Below are 16,423 nucleotides of genomic sequence, written 5' to 3'. Positions count from 1 at the left end.
AACATTTTGGAGACCGCCAAATAGTCGAACAACATCCCAAAAGAACTTGGTGGCCCGGAGAAGGTTCTTGGTATGTATTGGGAACCCTCAAACGACGTTTTTAAGTATACTTTTAGATTCTCGAGACTTAAAAGAGACGTCCTAAATGGGGAATCCATACCAACAAAACGAGAAGCCCTACAAGTATTAATGTCGATTTTTAATCCCTTGGGTCTGTTATCCTGCTACTCGATCGGTCTTAAAATGCTACTGCAAAAAGTATGGCGGGCCGGCATAGACTGGGGATTACCGCCGTAATTTAAATTCAACGGCCAACTAGGCGAAAAAGGCGTAACCCTGAAAACCTTTGGTAAAGTGTTACCCATGATCTGCGGTTATTGGATAGGGCTAAACTTGTACGACTCTTAAGGAAACACTGGCAAAGGAGAAAAAACAAAGTTTTTTAAAGCTGCTCGCTTTGCTAAAAAAAATTAAATAAAAAAAAAGTGACTGCTACAAAAGGTTGTTTATTTTTGCTGTCCCTAGGCCCAAATGAATTAGTGCCTCAACAACTGTACTTTGATGTATAAGATTTCACACTTGATGCAATAATCATTTCTAAAAACAACCTCTAAGACCTCTTTTAATTTAGGAAGTCCGGATTGGGTATTAATACACAACGACATCATTCGTGGGTATGAGTTCCCTAAGAACTGCAATGATATGCCTGATGAATACCGATGGTGAATTCGAAATGCCATAGGGAACATAAATAAAATAAGTTTAAGTTCATATTGGGTCACAAATTAAGTATACATACAAGAGCCTAGTCCAATCGTTAGATCCAATTGTTAGATCCAAAGAGGGGAATACTTGATCCTTGTAGATTATCTAGCACGGTCTCCATGTGAGCCATCGGCACTTTGTCTCTGATATTCTTTTTGTTTAGCCTTTGGTATTCACAGAATACTCGCATCTTTCCAAATACCCGTTACTCGTAGAGTAAAAGGGTATACTAGATTCGATGAAAAGTATGTAACAGGCAGAAGGAAGCGTTTCCGACCATATAAAGTGTATATATTCTTGATCAGGATCAATAGCACAGTCGATCTGGCCATGTTCGTCTGTCCGTCCGTATGAACGTCGAAATCTCAGGAACTGAGATTCAGCATGCAGACTCCAGGGACATAAACGCACGTGTTGACACTTGTTGGCACGCCCACTCTGACGCCCACAAACCGCCCAAAACTGCCACGCCACAATTTTGAAAAATGTTTTGATATTTTTTAATTATACCCGTTACTCGTAAAGTAAAAGGGTATACTAGATTCGTTGAAAAGTATGTAACAGGCAGAAGGAAGCGTTTCCGACCATATAAAGTATATATATTCTTGATCAGGATCAATAGCCGAGTCGATCTGGCCATGTCCGTCTGTCCGTCCGTCTGTCCGTCCGTCTGTCCGTCCGTCTGTCCGTCTGTCTGTCCGTATGAACGTCGAGATCTCAGGAACTACAAAAGGTAGAAAGTTGAGATTAAGCATACTGACTCCTGAGACATAGACGCAGCGCAAGTTTGTCGATTCATGTTGCCACGCTCACTCTAACGCCCACAAACCGCGCAAAACTGCCACGCCCACACTTTTGAAAACAGTTTTCATATTTTTTCATTTTTGTATTAGTCTTATAAATTTCTAGCAAAAAACGTTTTGCCACGCCCCGCTAAAAACTGTCAGTGTTGAAGACTGAGTAACGGGTATCAGATAGTGGGGTATCAGATAGTTGCAGAAAAACCTTTTCCCACGTCCAACCTAACGCCCACAAACCGCCCAAAACTCCCACGCACTTTTGAAAAATCTTGTTATATTTTTTCACATTTTTGTTAGTCTTGTAAATTTTTTCTCGATTTTTTTTTTTTTCTTTTTTTTTCGCGCGAGTCCCACGGCCACACCTCCCGCCCAACCGACCGAGGGGCGCTGCCGTGTATCGTACGGCTCGAATCGCGGGAAGATAGACGCGATATAGAAGACAGTAAAGGACGAGGAAATATATGTATGCTAGTAGTAATATCTAAGAATTCGTTAAGTACGGTAGTATTGATCGCTTTAAAAACGGGAGAGAGTCAGAATTAGAGATAATAGGATAAAATCTATTATAGTCAGAACATAATACTCTGTAGGGATCATGCAACTCATAGTTAGATCTACAATGATTTAAAATTAAAGGTACGTAATTTCTAGTAAATCTGCTTGGAACAGTGAAGTTTAGCCGACTAACCAAGTCGGGACTATCCACTTCACCACGAATAAGGTTAAAAATAAAGACTGTTCCAAGCATCTTTCTACGGTTAGCTAAGGAGGGTAAGTTAATTAACATTAATCTACTCGAATAAGGAGGTAATCTACGGTTTGCATCCCAATTAAGGCGCCCTAAGGCAAAAAGTAAGAAGTTCTTTTGAACCGATTCAATGCGGTCAGAGTAAACTTCATATTGTGGACTCCAAACAGGTGATCCATACTCGAGGATCGGACGGACTAGAGAAATAAATAAGGTTTTGGTCATGTAAGGATCATCAAATTCCTTTGACCACCGTTTTATAAAACCAAGCACACCCCTGGCCTTATTGACAATAGACGAAATATGGTCTGAAACACCAAGATCATCAACATGTGTTATTCTGTCCAAAGAGCACCCACTTAAAGTGTAAGTTGCGTGCATTGAGTTGGCACGACAAAAGGTCATAACTTTACACTTAGAGCCATTTAAGTTTAATACGTTATCACGGCACCATGTTTGAAAGCAATCTAGATCGTATTGTAAGTCCAAATGGCGAGAAATGTCCTTATATTGCAAGCATAATTTTACATCATCAGCGTACATTAGTACACGCGAATGATTTATTATTAAGAGAAGGTCGTTAATAAATAAGGTAAAAAGGAGCGGACCTAGGTGGCTCCCTTGTGGGACGCCGGATGTGACTCGGAGAATACAAGAAAGAGAATTTATAAAGAGGACCCGTTGCGTCCTGCCATTCAGATAACTTAGAATCCAATTTAGGAGATCAACAGGAAAACCTAATAAATCAAGTTTTTTTATTAAAAGTGAATGATTAACAGTGTCGAATTGTAAAATCCCAAATGAGAAGACTTTACTCGTTGAGTTTTTGTAAGAAACTAATTTTATTTGGAAATATCTTCGGTTTAAATAGGTGAGATGAGAATCGCATCTTAGAGTAAATGGCCTACGCAGAGGCCTAAGTGAATAGTCCCCGCCTTATCGAGGTCCCACGCTCCGGCACATCTGCCTATCTTGAGCGGCGAGGACCTTATCTGTGGTCTCCCACTAAGGGACTATTTTAGGAGGCGGGGAACGATCTCAAGTGACTGACTCATGTAGTGTGCACTTAAATTACATGTTTTTGAGCACTGCACCCATGTCGCCTTAGATAACAAATCCTAAATATAATTTATCGCTCTCGATTCATTTACATAAGATATGAACGTAGCCCAAAATTGTAAGTCTTTAAATATATTCGTGTTCATGTGTGAACATTCTGCCAAAGGGCCAGCAAAGCTGAGATGTACATTAGTATATTAGTTGCATTTATAACAGTAGTGGACTGTATTTATTTGATATATGTTCATTTATTTTGCAACTAAGATTTCAATGGCCCTAGTTTTCCTGGCTTTTAATTTTATTGAATTACAATTATGGTTTGTATTATTTTTAATTCAACAATTTGTACTCAATTAACTTATTTTAAACATTTTGCTTTTTCTATGTAGAAGTACATTTTTTATTAAACAACGATATAGTGGACTGTATATTTTTTTTGTTATATAATTTTATTGTTTATTTACTATTGATATTTATAGTACTGGCAACGGACCTGCAAAGGTTATTGCTTGCATTCTTTGTTGCACAGCACATTTCCGTATGAAATATATTATTAATACTATCATTATTATTAAAGCAATAATTAATCCAGCATGTCCGGAAATATGATGGAAATCTAAATCTTTCAATTTTTGATGGTTCTCTTTAATAAATTTAATTTCATTATTCAATCGTTCAAATTCCTCAGTATGATTTAATATTGATAGTTTCAGCGGATCCCAAATAATCTTCGGCACTTCACTAACTTCTCCTATATAAGGTGTTGATAATAATTCTTCACTTTCGGACTGAATGTTATGGTGGGCAACTAGAATTATATCGTCGGTTCTTGCCGTACAATATGGCGCAATGCTTAAAACTCCTTGGTGAGGCAAATCAAACAATTCAATTTGAGAGTCAGTACATTGCAGACGGACTTTTGAATTCACAGGAACCTTAAACAACCAACTACTTTTGTTTTCCACTTAACCCAGAAATCTTTCTTCATTTTTTGGATAAGTCTCCACCTATCCAAATTTCCGATTTTTTCATCTTCCAGTGGTCTTCCAATTAAAAAATGACCTGGTGTTAAAACCTCTTGTTGGTCCATCTCACTAACTATAGTGTATAATGGCCTTGAATTTAAGCATGCTTCTATTTCGTAAGTCAAAATAGTGTCGCCGATTATACGCTTTAAATGGTATTTCATTGACTTAACCCCAGCTTCCCAAATACCTCCGAAGTGAGGTCCTGCCGGGGGAATAAAATGCCAATCAATCCTGTCCTTTTCAAGCTGCGCTGCAATCGTTATATTTTCTTGTATTGCATTAAATAACTCTTGATCTAATTTTCTTGCAGCTCCTTTGAATTTGACTTCCTTCTCTTCTTTATTATTAATCATTTGCTTTACAGGTTTTACTTCCTGTGAAAATGATGATATAGAATTGAGCCTTTGCTCTAAAAAGTCCATGACATCAGAAAGTGTCTGTATTTCTTTTGTCTTTTTAACATGGCTTTCATATAAATTGAGTGATTCTTTATTGAATTTCCGAAGAATTATGTGAGCGAAAATTGCATCCACATCTTCTGGTAATTGTGCCTTTAATTTTATGATATAAATTGACTCGTTAATCGTGTCAATAAATGTTTTGATTTGCTTATTGGATTCCAAATTTAAATTTGGCATATTCATATGATCTGAGAATATGTTTCTTTTATTCTCATACCGCTTGGTCAAAAACTCCCAAGTGGCTTCATAATTTTCTCCAGAGCCGAGCAGTAAATGAGTAACCACATTTCTGGCTTCTCCTTTTAATGCTGACTTTAGATAATTAAATTTGAGAGACGGACTGAGATCCTCTCTCACATGTATGAGCTCTGTAAAGAGTTCATTAAAAAGATCCCATTCTTTGGAATCACCAAAGAAAGTGGGTATCTGTATTTTAGACAGGGTTGGTAACTCCTCCGCCTTAACAACCGTCGACATTTCAGCTTTATTTATTGTGCCACTGAGTCGACTATTAATGGCTGTTAGAATATTTTGTTTGTCAAATTCAAGTTCGCTAATTTCTTCTTCAAATAGCGAACTCTCAAAATGACTATTCACCTGTTCAATCAGGTTATCTATTTTATGCCATAAAAATTCAATTTTATTTTTCCTTATTTTAAGGAAATCTGGACTACTGTCTATTAGTTTAGACGTATCTTCTAGATATACTCGAAATTGGCCAACATTAATTCGGAATGCCTGCTCTACTTTTAAAGCGTTGTTTTGTGCTATACCCTCTTTTTCAGGGTGACCACACATTTCAAGTTTTAATGTAGGAGGGGGGTTTGATTTAGGGACAGTGTTTGATTTAGGGAAAGTGTTTTCTACCGACTCGCCCTTAATTTTTTCATTTTTTTTTTAATTTTTTCTAACACCATCATTATTAAATCATACTGCTTCGTGTTAAAATATTCATGATCGACAACGCCGATCTTCAACAAATTGCTATGATTAGCAATGAAACATTTTTGAAGCTCATTTAATTTTAGAATTTCTACATCTGTTACTGTTGGTTTTACTTCCAACTTTCTAATTTCCAAAATAATTTCGGACTGCTTCTTAAGGAATTGAATAGTCTTTTCTGACATCATTTTGAAAATTTTTTTTTTTTTGTAATTTCTTAATATATATAGTACGTGTATATGTATTTTATATGTATCTATATATATATGTATGTTTGGATAAACAGAAAATTCTTGTTTTGACTTAGCTGATGTCGTCGTTGTTGCTGCTGCTGTTGCTGCTTCTGCTGCTGCTGTTGTTGCTGCTTCTGCTGCTGCTGTTGTTGCTGCTTCTGCTGCTGCTGTTGTTGCTGCTTCTGCTGCTGGTCCTTTGAATTTGACTTCCTTTTCTTTAAGGCTCCGTCGATGTTTAAAGATGATTTTTTTTTTTTTTGTTTGGCACGTTTTTTTTTTTATTTTTGTAGTCCAGTCAGATTTTTTTGGTTTTTACCCATTTATTTCGGCATTTATGCTCTTTTGGCATATACACTGCACTCTATTTATTTATAAGGCACTGTTTTCAGGCACTTTTTATTATTTTATGCTCTTTTGGCATATACACTGCACTCTCTTTATGAGCTGATTTAATGCTATTAGAGCATTTTAAGGCACTTTTGTTATGCACTTCACAATTGCTGATGTATGGCCTCAAGCCTTACCACAATTTATATGGGTACACAAAGCAACCTTTAGCTATAGACTATAAGGTGCTTGTTTTAAAACATAAAAGATTCTTTTGTATCTTTTTGCTTTTTATATTTATACTCTGTTCCTTATCTTTGGTAGGGGGAAACAAGAGTCACTTATTTTTGCTACCTTTAGCTGCAAGATTAACTTAGCAATGCTTAAAGGAGCTGGCCTTTCTCTGAGTCCCTTACCTTTGGTAGGGGGAAACTGCAGAGTCGATTAAAGGCTCGATTGACCAAATGTAAAATCCCAAATGAGAAGACTTTACTCGTTGAGTTTTTGTAAGAAACTAATTTTATTTGGAAATATCTTCGGTTTAAATAGGTGACATGAGAATCGCATCTTAGAGTAAATGGCCTACGCAGAGGCCTAAGTGAATAGTCCCCGCCTTATCGAGGTCCCACGCTCCGGCACATCTGCCTATCTTGAGCGGCGAGGACCTTATCTGTGGTCTCCCACTAAGGGACTATTTTAGGAGGCGGGGAACGATCTCAAGTGACTGACTCATGTAGTGTGCACTTAAATTACATGTTTTTGAGCACTGCACCCATGTCGCCTTAGATAACAAATCCTAAATATAATTTATCGCTCTCGATTCATTTACATAAGATATGAACGTAGCCCAAAATTGTAAGTCTTTAAATATATTCGTGTTCATGTGTGAACACGAATGCTTTACTAAAATCCGTATAAATGACATATGTTTGAAGATTATTTTTGAAACCCTGTACTACGAAGGAGGTTAGCTCCAGAAGGTTAGTAGTTGTTGATCTGCGTTCCATGAAACCATGCTGACATGGTGAAATAATTGACCTACAAAGGTGCTGCAAATGAGGAGTGATAACGTTTTCAAAAAGCTTAGGGATAGCAGACAATTTGGAGATTCCTCTGTAATTGCTTGCATCCGATTTGCTACCTTTTTTATGGAGAGGGATCAAAAAGGACTCCTTCCATATTTGGGGGAACTGTGTAGATTCTAGAGATAAGTTAAACAGTTTTACTAGAGGATTGCACAGAATCTAAGCACACAGCCAGGAATTCCGTCGGGACCTGGCGAATAGACAGGCTTAACTCGCTGAAGATCATAAAGCAGTGAGCTTTCGTTTAAAGTGGGACAGAATATTAAATTTGACTTTGATACCGCGTAAGAGTAAGGTCGTTCGGAATGAGGTAACGTAGAATATGTGGTTTGAAAAAACTTGGCAAATAGATCGGCTATTGCCTGATCCGATGTTACCGAGGTATTTTCAAAAAATAGCGAGGAAGGGTAACTAGTTGTTTTGCGCTTAGTGTTAACAAAATTATAAAACTGTTTGGGATCCTGTGCGAACTGGAACTTACAACGGTTTAAATAATTCTGAGCATTAAGCACGGTAAAATTTAACCGAGCACTTACATATTTAGAAAATATAGATTGAGAACCGGTATTTTTAAATTTTATATAAAGTCTGGACTTAACATTTCTTAGATGTGTCAACTCTTTATTAAACCAAGGAGGTTTGTTAGAAGTAGACGGATAGTACATCGGAACACAAGAGTTGAAAAATGATTTAATTGCAGTATAAAAAATATCTATAGCATCGGCCATTATGTTGCAAGAATATAGATCGGACCAATTAAAGCCAGATATAAAAAGATTTAACCTCTGAAAGTTTGCCTTACGAAACAATGAATTCGTTTGGTTGACTTTTCTGGCCTCTCTTTTATTACGGTACCTGTGTCGATTGTCACCTCGAAAGTTGGATGGTATGGATCTTCTGGTTGACTAAGAGGTGCTACTCTAGTCAGAAACACACTTTCAGGACTTGAAACAAAACATAGATCCAATAAACGACCAAGAGAATTTCGAATATAATTAACTTGCGACAACGATATGTCAAGCAAGCCGTCAATAAAGTCATGCTGTGCTATAGGCAGGAGAATATTTGACTGTTTCTCTGTGGACCACTTAGTGCCTGGTATATTAAAGTCACCTAGGACAACTAGTTGGTCCCTATCGGACAGTCTGTTTGTAACGGATTGGATAGCGGACAAATGGTTAATATATTCAGGAAATTCAGAAGACGGCGGAATGTACGAGCACGTAATATAAACATAGCTATCAGAAAATGACAGCTTTACGCATAAGAATTCTATGTTACGGAACTCGTCAAAAAGTACCTCCTCCTAACAGCCGAGAAACAAAAATTTGTTTCTTTAGTGGAACCACCGAGAGGGGTTTTGGCACTGCAGGTTGTATTTCTGAAGTGCCAACTTGTGCCGGTAGTCCGGACTCAATATTCCTTTGTGGTGGTAAACAATTCGGGACGGGTGGAATCACCGGTTGAGAAACCAGTGCGGACAAAGCGGAATCTGTAGCAATCCCAGGGTGGACTCCCTCCACAACCGATTGATCGGATTGCACCGAATCTTTTTTAGCTGCCGATCTAAGCAACATTTGAGGGTTTGCTGCGATCGTCAACTGATCAGCTGTGGAGTCCTGTTGATCACTCGCCGAAGGTTGCGGGGCATTCCCCTTAGGCAGCCTACCACCAGCGGCTTTCTTGCGCTTTGGAGATTCTTCTAATAGTTTGAGGCTATTAAATTGTGAATCAAGCACAGAAAGAAGAATATCAGCCCGACGAAAACTATCTCTAGCCACGCCAAAACTGCTGATCAGTCCTTTCAAGCCACCTTTAGTTTGGCGCATAAAGAGTTGCATTTCATTCGCAACTCCTAGGCAAGTATCACAGCAGTATTTTAGATTAGGGCCTTTAGCTAGGTCATCACTTGTTCGGCCGTTAATCAGAAAATGTACCGCAAGAGCGCAGTCTGCACTTTAGGATTTTGTGTGGGAGAGCGAGAGAGCGGGTACACCGTGCAGTTAAGTACAAAAACAACACCAAACAGCACTACGGACAACGCACGAAAAAGAGAGTAAACAAAACGCAAAGACAGAAAGAGAACAGATTGAATTAATTTATTAAAATAATGCACATATCACAAAAGATTCACTCGCGAAGCGAACGGCACTTTAACTAGTACGGATTATGAAATTGAATTATTAAATAATTTGTTAAATTCCACCGCTGGATTAAGCAAAACAAAAATAAATTCGGAGCGCAGAAAAAAAACACGACCGTTCGCTTTGAAGCTAGAACGCCCACTTTAACGCCCACAAACCGCCAAAAACTGTCACTGTTGAATTTTCTCCTTCGCACTTTTACTAGCTGAGTAACGGGTATCAGATAGCCAAGTTTTTTCCGACAACTTATTCCACGTTACCTCATTCCGAAAAACCTTACTTTTACGTGGTATCAAAGTAAAATTCAATATTTCGTCCCACTCAAATTTTTGTATTTTTAGGGCAAAGTTTTCTGTTTATTGTTATGTTTCGATTCAATTCAGTATGGTCGACCTGGCGTTCTTTTTTACGTTTTGAATTGCTGATAGCGCAGCCGTTAAGTTTTTGATTTGAGCATTGGTTCAGTGAGAGCAAAAGCTTCGGTCGACGAAATTGAGCGAGATGGCGATACCGTTCCAGTTGTCTTGTGATTGCATTTGCAGTGTTTGTTGTTGTCACCACACTAATCACCGTAGGTAATCGTAATAAAATTTCGCATGTGTTTGGAGATAGCGGGTTTTGTGACAAACTATCGACCTGCCTATTGATACTGATAAAGAAAATATATATGGATGGGGAAACGCTACCTTTTACATACTTTTTAAATAATTTACCATTTTACTCTATGAGTAACGGGTATAAGAACACAGGAAAAACCATAAAGACCATATAGTTATCCCTAAATTTACGAAAGAAAATAAGAAAATTGCATTAATGAAATGAAAAAACAAGGTATTATCAGAAAATCCAAATCCACTTTTTGCAGTCAAATTGTAATGGCACCGAAAATTTTGATTCATCGGTTATTTATTACAGACGACTTAGTAAGATAACTATCATTGATAAATTACGATAAATTCGAGCATGGATAAAATATTAGACTTCTTAGGGAAATGTTTATCAAAACGATCGCTTTTTGTATTTCAAATATTAAATTGCAGTTTGATTTATAAAATGCGAAACAGAAATTCTGGGGCACATTATCACAATCAACGGTGTTAAAGCAGAGGATCCTAGTAATAATGATTAATACATATCCAAATTTTGAAAAAAAATATTTGATTTAACTACAGATGCAAGCAATTATCAATTAGGTGCCGAATTATTCCAAGAAGACAACCTCATCGGTTTTCCAGGACAAACGAAGATGAGCTAAAAAAAAACTACTACTACCATATTGAGGCCCAATAAATATTTTCACACCCATCTCTTTGGAAGAAGTTTTAAAATATATTCTGACCCTAAACCACTTCTTTGACTACATAGTTTATAAACATAAAACAGAACATTCAGAAACATTTAGAAACCGTACATAGTTCCTGAGATCTCGACGTTCAGACGGACGGACAGACAGACGGACAGACGCATGGACGGACAGACGGACATGATCAGATCGACTCGGCTATTGATCCTGATCAAGAATATATATACTTTATATTGTCGAAAACGCTTCCTTCTGCCTGTTACATACTTTTCAACGAATCTAGTATACCCTTTTACTCTACGAGTAACGGGTATAATTTTTAAAATGTATCAAAATTCCGGCCTAGTAACAAACAATTATTAATGCATTTACAGATACTGAAGATAAATGATTGAATATTTAAGAAAAACGCATAGAAATTTATTCAAAATATAATTAATAAATATGATTTGGGCATTCTGCAAAGAACAAAACGGAAAAGTTGCTTTTTCTTTTAAAATATTAAAATGTAAATATTAAAACAAGAGAGAACGCTATAGTCGAGTTCCTCGACTATCTGATACCCGTTACTCATCTAGTAGAAGTGCGAAGGAGAAATTTCAACACTGACAGTGGTTGGCGGTTTGTGGGCGTTAGAGTGGGCGTGGCAAAAAGTTTTTTGACAAATCAATATACATTTTTAAGACTAATTCAAAAATGAAAAAATATCAAAACAATTTTTTAAAAGTGTGGACGTGGCAGCTTTTGGCGGTCTGTGGGCGTTAAAGTGGGCGGTGCAAAAACTTTTTTGGCAAATCGATAGAAATTTACAAGACTAATACAAAAATGAAAAAATATCAAAACATTTTTAAAAAATGTGGAAGTGGCAGCTTTGGCGGTTTGTGGGCGTTAGAGTGGGCGTGGCAAGAAGTTTTTTGGCAAATCGATAGAAATTTACGAAACTAATACAAAAATGAAAAAATATCAAAACATTTTTCAAAAATGTGTGCGTGGCAGTTTTGGCCGGTTTGTGGGCGTTAGAGTGGGCGTGGCAACATGAATCGACAAACTTGCGCTGCTTCTATGTCTTTGAAGTCTGTATGCTTAATCTGAACTTTCTAGCTTTTGTAGTTCCTGAGATCTCGACGTTCATACGGACGGACGGACAGACGGACAGACGGACGGACAGACGGACATGGCCAGATCGTCTCGGCTATTGATCCTGATCAAGAATATATATACTTTATATGGTCGGAAACGCTTCCTTCTGCCTGTTACATACTTTTCAACGAATCTAGTATACCCTTTTACTCTAGGAGTAACGGGTATAATTACTCTACGAGTAACGGGTATAACTATTAAAATGGATCAAGATCCCGGAATAGTAAAAATAAAATATTTATATTAAAATTCAAGGGGTCCATAAAACTAACAATTATTATTGCATTTACAGATACTAAAGATAAATTAATAAGTATGGAAAAGAACCACTAAAATTTTAAATATGTATTGTCATTCAGGGAAACTGATAATTCTGATTCTAAAATTGACTACGATCGTGACGTGGACAAAGCAGTTCAAGAAATTAGTACTACACACATAACTTCGAATAATGGTTTCCGACTCTATTATGTATATTCAATCTTGATCAGGATACTATAAAAGCAAGAAAGTGGTTGGTTTAGTTTATCGCCCACAAACCTCCCAAAACTGTCACGACCACAATTTTGAAACTATTTTAATTTTGTTTTTTTATTATTTGTCTTGTCGATTTCTATCGATATGACAAAAATATGTTGACCCCAATCTAACTCCCACAAACTACAAAACTTTTAAATTTTGTTCAATTTTGAAATTTTTTTCTCGAACTCCCACTGTTGAAGTTAGTAATGGGTATCTGGTAATCAAGGAAGTCGACGAACAAAAGTTTGACTTAACTGTAGAAAAAGTGTGATACAAAGTTTAAGAATTGATTAAATTGCTCACCTTAAAAAAATTTCTACTTACATTGTTTTAAAAACAGACGTAAAGCGAACCATATGCAATTTTGAAACAGTTGGTGAGGCATCTGGTGGGCAACCAGCCCAGTTCTGGGTTTGGAGTTTAATAAGTGTGGAGTTATCTCTTTTAAGTACGTTATATGGTAATATAATTCTCCAAGATGTTCGACATCTGAGTTGACCCGTCTTCGACGCCATATATAAGGCAGGGCAATAATAACATAAAAAATAGGACCGGAGAATATGATCGTAAGTATTAGATGAGGCCAGATGTCTTGCTTAAACGGGCGCATAATGGCCAGGGCCTCATTAAGGCGCCTGGGGGCGTGTGTAGCAAACGCTCCTGAATCTGCCAGTGTGAAAAAAGAGAACTCGATGGCCTTACGTCGCTCCCAGCTTAGACCAACATCTCCCAAAAAAAAATCTGCTAGCTGCTGAACCAAAAGATCTAAATTAAACTGTTTAAGATTAGGTTCAAAACCACTTACTCCACTTTGCAGCAATCCAATCCCTCCCGTGAAACTGTCGTTCAAATCCCTGTCATTTTCTGACCTTATTGAGCCCTGGGTTCGACCGGGTGCTTCGATATACTTAAATCGAAAGTTCATTTGCTTAGATAGCAGCATGAGTAGGCGGTGATCGCGACCACCCGTGACCCAAACCTTTCTTTTCTTTATGCTGTTCAACTCCTCGTCTTCTTCGAAGCTGTAATTGCAATACGTTACCCAAAACCACGGCGGAGACTGCAATCAAATATAACATTGATTAGGCCCTGCATCGTTGTTTGCAGACACAACGCGTTACATGAAATACAGGCACCCGAAAAATACGACCTTGAAAGTTGGCGTACACGGATAATGCAGTCGGAAGAAGAGGAATTCGTTGAAGACCAAGGTTATCGCCGTCGTACCAATTAACCAACTGTAGCTGACTGTCGCTACAAGGCCTAGCCTGGTTGTAGTAGATGCGGAAGGCATTCTTGCGAGGACGAGTTAGCACTACCGCTCGAAGCGGCTCCTTAAAACTTATTACTCGGGAGCTGGGTGGCAAACGTGCTCCCCAGTAAAAAATAAATAGGCTTAAGCGATGGGCAAGATGGCGATCGTGGAGGCTATTCAACAGCTGCTGGGGCTCCTCCAAAATCAGACTAGTGCACTCGTTTGCACCTTGAAGGTTTTCCTCAATGTATTGAAAAAAGGGCTCCGTCTTGCTGAATACCACCGACTTGTAGTTACTGCGATGAAGACGATGCAGAAAATCATCAAGATAAACGCCGCGGTCTTTCTGGCAGACACCGTCAGATAGATCTTGGCTTGGTAGCGCCAATATAGCAAGAGATTGTGGTTGCAAGCCTCTGATAATTTGGTTAAGCGCTAGGTGCCAATGGCTATAAAAACTTTTTTTTTTTTTTTAAATAATATGAACTGCGTACAAACCTTTTGCAGTGTCTGACTCATCGTGTGCAATAAAAGTCAGCCTGGTGCTGCTTAGGAAGCCCAGAAGGTACGGCAGCAGGCCCAATGCCAGAAACTTATGCATCTTGAATGAACGGTACAGTACAGGTGCTCCCGTTTTATATACTCCTTTAGAAAATTATTTAGTGTCCAATTATGGCATCAACTTCTATATATTAAATGTCAAACGTCTAAAAGGTGCATTTTGATATACGGAACTGACAACTCGGACAGCCTTAAAAGCTAGTAACAGTGCAGATGGCTGAAAACTGAAGCAAATTATTATTGTTAAGAGTATTAAATTTCGAACTAGTTAATGATGTAAACAAAAATTATTTTTTACATAAATCAAATAAAAGTCGTCTAAAGTTAAAGAAATAATTTGACAATACTGAGATTTATAATTGCAACCTTTAAAATATACATATAAAAAAAATTAAATATATAACCGTATCCCGTATACGTTAGTATACAACGTTGGAAGATAAAACTTAGAGAGTTTTATTATGAAATAAAGTACATCAAAGGAAAAGAGAATCACATAGCAAAAGCTTTTTCAAAAAATAAAAAGAACGCTATAGTCGGATTCGCCGACTATCTAATACCCGTTACACAGCTAGTGAAAGTGCGAAGAGAAATTACAACACTGACCGTTTTTGGCGGTTTGTGGGCGTTTGAGTGGGCGTGACAAAAAGATTTTTGGTATATAGAGTTAAATTTACAAGACGAACAAAAATGTAAAAAAATTTCACAACATTTTTCAAAAGTGTGGGCGTGGCAGTTTTCGGCGGTTTGTAGGCCTTTGGTGTGGCAAAAAGTTTTTCTGTAGATCGATAGAAATTTATAATACTAATAAGAAAATGGAAAAATATCAACAAATTTTTCAAAAATGTGGGCGTGGCAGTTTTGGCGGGCGTGGCTACATGAATCGACAAACTTGCGCTGCGTCTATGTCTCTGGAGTCTGTATGCTTATTCTCAAATTTCTAGCATTTATAGTTCCTGAGATCTCGACGTTCATACGGACGGACAGACAGACGGACAGACAGGCGGACAGACAGACGGACGGACATACGGACATGGTCAGATCGACTCGGCTATTGATCCTGATCAAGAATATATATACTTTATATGGTCGGAAACGCTTTCTTCTCCCTGTTACATACTTTTCAACGAATCTGGTATACCCTTTTACTCTACAAGTAAGGGGTATAAAAAGAGTCAAGGTATTAAAAAGATATGACTTTTTTAAAGCAAAATAATATTTCTTAGACGCAAAAAAACCTATTCCAAATATAATTAATAAACGTGAATTGGTAATTTATGCAAAGAAGAAAATGGAAAAGTTGCATTTTATTTTGTTATTTTGAAATATTAAAATTTAAATATTAAAACTATTACAATGGATCAAGATCCCGGCCTAGTAAATAAATCGTTGTAAAATTCGTTACAAAAAGAAAATATTAATATTGAAATTACTACTACAGCCGATATAAAAGGAGTCCTTAAAACAAAAAATTATTAATGCATTTACAGATACAATGCCAGAAACTTATGCATCAGTAATCAACGCATCACTGCCAGTGCTCCTGTTTTTTGAAAAATATTCAGTGTCCAATTATGGCATCAACTTCTATATATCAAATGCCAAACGTCTTAAAGGTGCATTTTGATATACGAAACTGACAACTCGGACAGCCTTAAAAGCTAGTAACAGTGCAGAAGGCTGAAACTGATTTTCATTTTAGACTAGGAGAAACCGAGTAAAAGTACAAAATTTCGGACTTTTTATACCCGTTACTCGTAGAGTAAAAGGGTATACTAGATTCGTTGAAAAGTATGTAACAGGCAGAAGGAAGCGTTTCCGACCATATAAAGTATATATATTCTTGATCAGGTTCAATAGCGGAGTCGATCTGGCCATGTCCGTCTGTCCGTCCGTCTGTCCGTCCGTCTGTCCGTCTGTCCGTCCGTATGAACGTCGAGATCTCAGGAACTACAAAAGCTACAAAGTTGAGATTCAGCATGCAGACTCCAGAGACATAGAAGCAGCGCAAGTTTGTCGATTCATGTTGCCACGCCAACTCTAACGCCCA

The 16,423-nt window shown here is 37.5% G+C and overlaps 1 protein-coding gene across 1 annotated transcript in view; it reads right to left on the bottom strand.

The window, feature by feature from the left end:
- The window catches only part of LOC122612556 (ionotropic receptor 40a), a 144,766-nt gene extending 130,353 nt beyond the window's left edge, over positions 1-14,413 (bottom strand). The window contains 4 exon segments of the mRNA XM_043786260.1: positions 12,882-13,305; positions 13,363-13,617; positions 13,679-14,247; positions 14,311-14,413. Of these exon segments, the coding sequence (XP_043642195.1) occupies positions 12,882-13,305; positions 13,363-13,617; positions 13,679-14,247; positions 14,311-14,413 (1,351 nt within the window).
- Between the last annotated feature and the right edge of the window lie 2,010 nt (positions 14,414-16,423).

The sequence above is a fragment of the Drosophila teissieri genome, chromosome 2R, assembly GCF_016746235.2.
Source record: "Drosophila teissieri strain GT53w chromosome 2R, Prin_Dtei_1.1, whole genome shotgun sequence".
NCBI lineage: Eukaryota > Metazoa > Arthropoda > Insecta > Diptera > Drosophilidae > Drosophila > Drosophila teissieri.
This window is presented reverse-complemented; position numbering and strand designations above follow the sequence as displayed.